At 41.9% G+C, this 8,343-nt stretch overlaps 1 protein-coding gene across 1 annotated transcript; it reads left to right on the top strand.

The window, feature by feature from the left end:
* The first annotated feature begins 4,495 nt into the window (after positions 1 to 4,495).
* Positions 4,496 to 5,648, top strand: LOC133891406 (EPIDERMAL PATTERNING FACTOR-like protein 2). The gene is made up of 3 exons (XM_062332122.1): positions 4,496 to 4,895; positions 5,008 to 5,051; positions 5,157 to 5,648. Exons 1-3 carry the CDS (start codon positions 4,784 to 4,786, stop codon positions 5,427 to 5,429), a joined length of 429 nt encoding a protein of 142 aa, XP_062188106.1. The 5' UTR covers positions 4,496 to 4,783; the 3' UTR covers positions 5,430 to 5,648.
* Positions 5,649 to 8,343: the final 2,695 nt, after the last annotated feature.

Genomic DNA, 8,343 nt, shown 5'->3' with positions numbered 1-8,343 from the left:
AATAAATTGTTATGTGAAATTTACACTTAATTCAACCTCATAAATTTGACATTAATATTACAGATTCAAATATCTTGAAACATAAAATTCAAATTTGATGGTAATATTATAGATTTGATATTAATATTGCAAATTTAATATATATATAAATTCAAATATGACGAATCTATCGATATATCTTTTGTGCAATAAAAATATGGGTATGATTGACTAATTGTTGGTTAAAATTTATGAAGTTTGACTTTTTTAATTCTAATATGTTATATATTTTGAAATGGAGAGAGTACAATATTAAGCTATGCAATGAGCCAAAACTGCTAGGGGTAAAAGAATGGCACACACAGGCAATATCGTGCAACAACCTGAACTTTAGGTATTCATAAACTAGTACGCCGCTGCCATGAACTTTGCCGTTATGCGCAAATTCCAGTCTCTATTAGAATTAAACTTTGCAATTGCAAATTAGCTGCCGCGTATTTGTTCTTTTTTTTCCGGAATAAATTGTACTAGTGGCTACTGATGCGGTGTCCCTGCTGTCATGGGCTCCGTGCCAAATACGTGCATGCCACATACCCACCAGACAGAGACAGGGCATGCAGATGCAGGCGCGGCGCTCAAGCACACCAGTCATGCATATGCGACAAGCCTGAAACTGAAAAGGCCGCTGAGATACATACAGTAGCGAGCTAGGCGACTGTACGTACGTACGTACATGGAGATACCGATATGGATGGACAGCGTGAAAGAAGCATACAGGAGTTGAGATTGGTGATGGCAACTTTGCTTTCAGGTCCTTGGACGCGATGGATGTACTGATTAGTTAGATAGTATTTGGTTGGAGAGTGAGGTGGGATGAGATGATTTTATTTATATATTTGAAAATAGGATAATTTCATTCATATATACATATTTATTTGGTGGGTGAAATAGAACGAGTCTATTTTGGACTTTAGGCCCACTATCAGCGACACGTCCCACCGACGGCTACGTTCAATCTTTTTTTTAACAGATCTGTCCCGAATCTTTAAAGAATATTCTCTAATTCAGAACTATCTCATCTAACTGAATTCCAACTAAATAGCTCAAAAACAGAATAGACCCGCTCCGTTCCATTCCGTTTCACGAGTCAAACCTTACCTTAGTAGGAGTACTACTACCAGGCTAAAAAAGAGGGAAAAACAGGCATGCAGAAAAATGAACTCGAACCAAATGTAGATACATAAAGGAGTGAAGTTTTTGATTCCCCAATCCTCCCAAGGAACTGGACAGGCTAGGTGAAGGGAAATGAAATGAAAGAAAGCATGCATGTGTTGTAGTGCGTACGTAGAGAGAGCTAGCAGATGTGTAGAGGCCAGGGGAGTGAACTGGGCGCCGCTTGTCGGCTTCCGGGGAGAATCCTTTTCTACTCGTTCTGCTCCTCATTCACACCGCATGCCCGCAAGTCATCCTTCATCAGAATCATCAAAACCTCTTTAGTTTACATCATTCTCTCTTTTCAAGTCTCCCTCCTGCCTGCTGCTTTGCCTCTATCTTTCTCTCTCTCGGCTCAGAAAAGCTGTGTCCTTTGCTTAACAAAACAAAGAAAAACTTTGCTTTCAGCTGGCCGGCCCTCATTTCCCAGTCTGCCTTCCAGCCGGCTTTTTTGCCACTTCGAGCCTCCTCGGCATACTCAGCTTTTAACACAATACCGCATCGATCCATGCATGCACAGGTAGCGTCTACTCTACTCAGTCAGCTGTTTCCTTCTCTATCTCCTCTTTCACATTCTCCAATCTGGTTGCCAAGTTTTTAATATCATTTCTTGTGGAGTACTTTCTGCTCGATCTGGTTGACAAAGCTGATGCGACTTCAGCTCCTGGTTGATGGATGGTTTGAATCATTACCACAGAAATACAAATCCTTGATGGGCTATCTCGTTAGTGATACACTACAATCATCCAGGTCGCTAGAACTTGCAGCAATACAACTTATCATTATTTGCATACTCGCCAGATCACTATCAGTATACCTGGTGATTACTTCTTATGTTCCTCCTCTCATATACACAAGCCCATAATGAATGGTGCCCTTCAAATACCGAAGAATTTACTTCACTGTCTTGCGATGCATCACCGTAGGCTTCTACATAAATCTGCTTGCCACTCTAACAACAAATGAAGGGTCAGGTCTTGTATGGAGCAAATAACTTAGACAAACAATGATGTATCGATACTCGGTTGCATCCACCGACTGTCCATCTGGATCCTTATGCAGCTACGCCCCTTGTTCCATGGGAAATTTTGTGGGATTGCAATCCAGCATACCGAATTGACCAAGGACCTTTTTCGCATATGTTGTTTGCTTGATTGTAATTTTCCTATCTTCTTGCACCACCTCAATCTCGAGATAGTAATTGAGCAATCCAAAATCGATCATCTCGAACTCACTCATCATCTGCTGCTTGAATATCATGATCTCTTCTGGACTTTCTCCTGTCACAATGAGGTCATCAACATATACTTCGACTATCACACCTACAAGACATGATCCTCTTGTGTATACAGCCTGCTCTTGAGAACACCTGCTGAAACCAATCTGTTTCAAGCTTCTGTCAAGTCGAATGGTCCATGCCCGTGGCGTCAGTCGGAGTCCATACAACGCCTTGCTGAGTTTGAGCACAAGATGCTCTTTATTCTTCACTACAAATTTCTCCGGCTGGGCTACGTATACTTCCTCTTCGAGCTCACCATTTAAGAAATGCTGATTTGACATCCAGATGATGAACTTACCAACCTCGGTTGGCTGCAACAGTAAGGATGGAGCGCACAGTGTCTAGCCTAGCCACCGACGTAAACACTTCATCGAAATCGATTCCTTACCACTGTACATATCCTTTCGCGACCAACCTTGCCTTGTGCTTGATCATATTTTCTTCTGTGTTCTTCTTCAGTTTGTAAACCCATTTGAGTCCAATCGGCTTGTAACCAGCCGGCAGCGCTGTGAGAGTCCATGTGTTATCTCTATGGACTCAATCTCCTTAGACATGGCGTCCTCCCAGACCTGCTGCCCAGCGGCCTCAAGGTAGCAAGATGACTCCTCCGTCTCAACGAGCATGGCCTTTTCTTCCACGTCCCTATCGAGATCCACTCTTGGAGCATTTCTAATGATATCGTTGATGTGCCTGTAACGCACATGGCCTTCATCTGTGTTGTTGCTGTTGCTGCTCGGCAGCAGTGTGGCCATATCGTCCGCCGGCGATTCAGGGGCCATCATCACTAGTGGAGTGGAGGGAGATGTCGGGGAGGTTGCTGTCGTGCGTGCAACAGTTCATGCCCTAGTTGCTGGCACTCCCGGCGTCACCTCGCCGACCAATAGAATCGATGAAGGAGCTAGATCAACCTGTGCTGCGAGCGCTGGCACACTTGCCAGACCACTCGTAAGAGGCACAAAACCACCCACTGTTGGCTTAGAGTTGAACAACTCCTCGACGGCCTTCTCTCTGTTGATTTTCGAGCACCCAGGACCACGCGCCGTCCCTTCTATGATCTCGATGGAAACGAAGAAACTAGACTGAACTCGCCTAATAGCTGGAACTCGACGAGACCTATGTCTCGCTGAAACTCGATCTCTCAACGAGAAACACAGACTTGCAACTCGACGAGAACGCAAAGACAACATAAGCAAATCGAAAGCACACGAGAAACAAACTCATCAAGAAGCAAATCAAGAACAGAGAGAACTCGACGAGAATGCTCGTACAAACAAAAGAGCTCTCTGCACGGCACAGGAATACGAGCTCAACGAGAAGAATCGAAGCAGAACAGAAACAGATCGGAGATCCTTTATTGGGGCAATTTTTGGACTCTATTTAACTTACTCAAACCAGGGATTACAACTTATATATATAGCACATGCTACCTAATCTAAATCAGACTCTAAACTGAATTAGATTCTAACTCAAACTCGAACTATACATACTCCTTACCGTAGATGAGCCATATATGTATTCCTTGCTGTGTAGAACCGTGTCTCCAACGCCCACGCTGGATTAAGTCCAACACTCTCATGAGGCTTTTTTATGCTTGGAGGCTTCAAACTTGAGAGATCATTTCATTTACTTCCTCTTGGTACTTCAAGGTTAGTAATTTGTTTTACTATTAATTTAATTGTTTGTTTTACTTGTTAATTTGCTTTAGATTTGAAGGTTTGCTTATTTATAGAGATACATATTTATAGAGCTAGAGCTATATTTGTTTAGTGCCGATTAAAAATCGGCATTATGCGCCAGGATTGATCACCCTATGTGTAGCAGTGAATGAACACTTGAGGTACCGCACATGCTAATTAACTAGCCTGAACATATATAATCTGTGCTCCCTCCACACCACACGCAGGCGGCCGGTCCCGCACGTACGACACGCACACGCGCACATCCGGACACGCGTGAGTTCAGTTCAGGAGACTCACTCACCAGTCAATCACGACACAAGATTAATGCATGGAACCTGGAAAGCCTCGCCAATAGCTAGCTAACTGGCAGCTTAGCCTTAGCCAACACCCCCATCTGCTAGCTCTTCTCTCCCAATAGCAAATATCCTATCCTATTTAGCCCTCTTCTTCCTCCTCAGCTCGCCCACCCCACCAGCCCTCTTCTTCCAATTGCACTCAGAGTGACTTAGACCTGGATGGTTCGCATCAGCTTCTGTCGGTGTAGAGAGATTCATCCATCTCCTTCCCTGATTAAGCCACTCTCACTCTCTCAGTGTTTCTAAGCAAGAGTGACTCAAGCACACACACCAGATCGATGGTCAACTTGTTGCAATGCAGCAGTGCTCGCATGCCCTTACGGCCTCCCTTCTTCTCCATTCTCCTCCTCCTCCTTACCTCTTCCATGGAGGTAGCATACTCAGATGCCAGTAAGATGTTCTCTCTTCTTTTTTTCACCTTTGATTAAGGCTCCTTTTTTTATAAAAAAAAACTAACATTTCAATGGAGGCTTATTACTCACTCAAATAATATTTGTTACAGGGAGGTTGCCGCTGCGTGGTGTACTAGAGATTGGCACCAGCAAGGTAATAAATCCATAACCTCTTTGTCACATTGACCGATCTATATATATGCATCCTTGTGTTATGGTGTTTGCCAACGTTGTTTAAATCTCTGCGATGTTTGGTTAGGAGAAGGAGGCAGAAATCAGAGGAGAGATGAAAGGGAGGGCTCTGATTGGATCAAGGCCTCCGAGATGCGAGAGGCTGTGCATCTCCTGTGGCCACTGCGAGGCAGTGCAGGTGCCCATTGTGCCACAGGATCATCACAAGGGAGCTACCACTACCAGAGCTCATCAGGAGCATGAGGTGACTGCAATGTTCACCTTCAGGGTGAACGGCATCACAAACTACAAGCCCCTCAGCTGGAAATGCAAGTGTGGAGGCACGATCCTTGATCCATGAACACAAGAGGATTCACCATTGTTGTGCAAAATGTAAACACCACTTCCTCCTGTTCATCATTTTTTCTTCTTTTTCGGTTTCGGTTTTGGTTTGTTTTCCTCTCAGACCACTCCCAACGGCTTTCCTTCGGGTGAAATTTTGGCTGTGAAGGAATTTTCATTCCCTTTAGTATTCTAATAATTTTTCTTCACAGTTTTCGTCACGAAGAGATTCTTAAGGTCATTCAACGAGATTTTCTTTTTTTTCCCTTTACGATTTTCCTCGAAAGAAAACGGTTGGAGATAAGAAAAAATAAAGAGAATTTAAACAGAAAAGAAAATCAGAAAGAAAATAAAATAAAGAGAATATGAATATGGATAATCTCAGCAATTGCGCCCTTTTGTTCCGGTGGGGTTGAAGAGAGGGAGATTCAGATTATTTAAGCTGCAAATTAAATCTGTTGTATAGTTAAGCTAAGTAGAGCAGTTGTTGTCAGTTTGGCATTGAATGTGTTTGATTTGGTCCTGACTCGGAGGTTGAGGCGAATAAATTGTTGAGTGCATTCAAGTGACTCCACAGTGTACAGTTTGTGGAGACAAACATCTGCTCTTCTCTGCTCTGTCTTTGTCTGTGCGAGCTGAGAGAAGTCACGGATATCTGCTGCTGGTGCACCAGAGGATTAGGTAGACCTCAGTATTGCTACAGGGGAAACTGCTACGCGTTTGTGTTTATTTTCCTTCAAGAAATAAAATGAAATCTCCCTCCATATTACAATCATATTATTTGAAGATGCATGTACCAAATACTAGCTTGCTAATACCAAGACCCAACACTAAGTTTATGTTGGGCTTGTGCAGGGACAAGACATTGTTCGTGTGCTGACGTGCGATGCTCGCGTTGGCACTGAAAGTTCCTCTTTGTTTTTCTTTCCTTTTTCTGAAAAGGAGATATACAGAAAGACTGTCACACTAAATCGGATGTAAACTATAGGCTAAAATTAGTTTTATCATACATGTAATGATATTTTTAGTGATAAATAATTATTATATCATATAAACATAATTTTATTGAAACAAATACCAGAGTTTTAAACAACCAACGAAAACTTCAGACGTACCATATGTAATCTACTGGGGACAATGCGACCTATGACACTCCGTCTTTATTATAGTCTTCAGTTTTATTATATTCGTGTAGTCTTCTCCATCTGAGCAGTATTTATTATTGAAAATAGTAAGTGTGGAAAAGTATGGTATTAGAGTTTAAGATAAATAGATTTGATTCAGGTTTACTGCATCTATGTTATCTTATCTTAGGACTAAAAAGACTTAGCAGTCATATTTACTATATGTGACACCTAGACTTTACAAAATACAGCTCATCAGATTACATCCGATTAACAAAACTCGCCAAATATTCTGTATCTAGCTATTAACTCATCGAGATATCACTACATGATTACCAGAATCAACCATCCAAAATCCCCACTAATCATAAAAAAGCCTAAGCCCGCTCTCGACTGTGAGCACGGTTGATATATCAGTTTTACACTTTGTAGAGTTTGCATACTTTATCCACAAGTCGTGATTTTATTACTTGTATTACCAGGTGACAGTATGTATGTTGCTGTACCGGTCAAGCACTTGCACACTTCCTAGGGTGTATTACCAGGAGATCACTAAAAGGACGTTACAAAGCTCTCGCCGACCTATAAGCGCACATTAAGGTTTCACCGCTGTCACATCCCATTTCATAATCATGTATTATGCATAATCATGTATCATGAGTATCATGTTTAATTGTTAGGCATTGTTGAGTATTATTAATTCATTGGTTGTTTAAAAATTTCTTGAGTTATGAAAATACCCGACGTTAGAGTTTTCTTTAGTTTAGCCTCTGCTTATACATTGTAGATGAATCTAATTAATAAGGTTTCATCTCATTTTGTAATTGCGTTAAAAATTCCTAGAATTTTTAGAACTTAAATCTTTTTGTTTGGACTAATAAAAAGGGGAGAGAAGGAATATAACTTCTGCTGAAATATTTATCTCTCTTGCAAATAGGACCCACTAGCCGGCCCCACATCTCACCCCGCCCTCTCTTGGCGCTAGCAGCCCCATCCCCACCTCACTCATTCACACTCACTCTCTTTTTCACTCCAAACGGGCCAACACAAGCAACAGAGCTGCTGCTCCCCTTTCCTCTCTCAAACTCTCTCACTTTCTCCTCAAGAATCTACCCTCAATAACATGATTTGAGGTATGCATATCACACCATGATGTTCCATAGCTCATTAGCTTCCCATCCATCTAATTTTTGTTCGCATGTATGAAGATTTGGATGAGTTCAATCTATTTTCGTCACCTGTTCTTCACTGCAATTTCAGCAGCTTGGCATCCCTCTTCTCCGAGATTTCCCATTGATTCTTCCCCAACCGGCAGTCACCAACTTGGGCAGAGGACCTTGGGTAAATTCCTAGGTTTTCCATTGTAGCAATGCATGTCTTAGTTGGTTTTTGGATTGATTTGTGGGCTGCAATCGAGGAATGGCGAAGCAGTATTGTGTTCTTGAGGTATTAAAGATAGAAGGAAGGTTTGGATGAGTAGAGCTAGTGATTTGTTGGTAGAGTGTGTATATTAGGTTTAGAATCCATGATTTAATGTCAATACATGCTTATGTCAGTTAGATTTTAACATGCAAGTCGAATTGGTCGAAGAATCATTGAAAACCTCGCATTCTGCTATAACCCGGAGGTTTCAGGTTACAATCCGGAGGTTCTGGGTTAATCAAGCAATTTTTAACAGAGAATTCTCGTCCTGAACCTCACTCGGAGGTTCCGGGTTCAACCCGGACCCTTCGGATTTTTCTGTTCATCAAATGTTTTTCTTTTTGTTTACTTTGCTGATAGGTTGTAAATTTCGTAGTTAATTTATAC

This window comes from Phragmites australis, chromosome 14, assembly GCF_958298935.1.
Source record: "Phragmites australis chromosome 14, lpPhrAust1.1, whole genome shotgun sequence".
In the NCBI taxonomy this organism is placed as follows: domain Eukaryota; kingdom Viridiplantae; phylum Streptophyta; class Magnoliopsida; order Poales; family Poaceae; genus Phragmites; species Phragmites australis.
The sequence above is the reverse complement of the archived record's forward strand: the minus strand, read 5'-3'. Positions and strand labels throughout refer to the sequence as shown.

Bases quoted from the DNA above. Each gene is read 5' to 3' on its own strand.
- LOC133891406 (XM_062332122.1), top strand. From the start codon at position 4,784: ATGGTCAACTTGTTGCAATGCAGCAGTGCTCGCATGCCCTTACGGCCT. The intron at 4,896-5,007 runs GTAAGATGTTCT...TATTTGTTACAG, and splicing joins GGTAGCATACTCAGATGCCA to GGAGGTTGCCGCTGCGTGGT. The intron at 5,052-5,156 runs GTAATAAATCCA...ATGTTTGGTTAG, and splicing joins TAGAGATTGGCACCAGCAAG to GAGAAGGAGGCAGAAATCAG.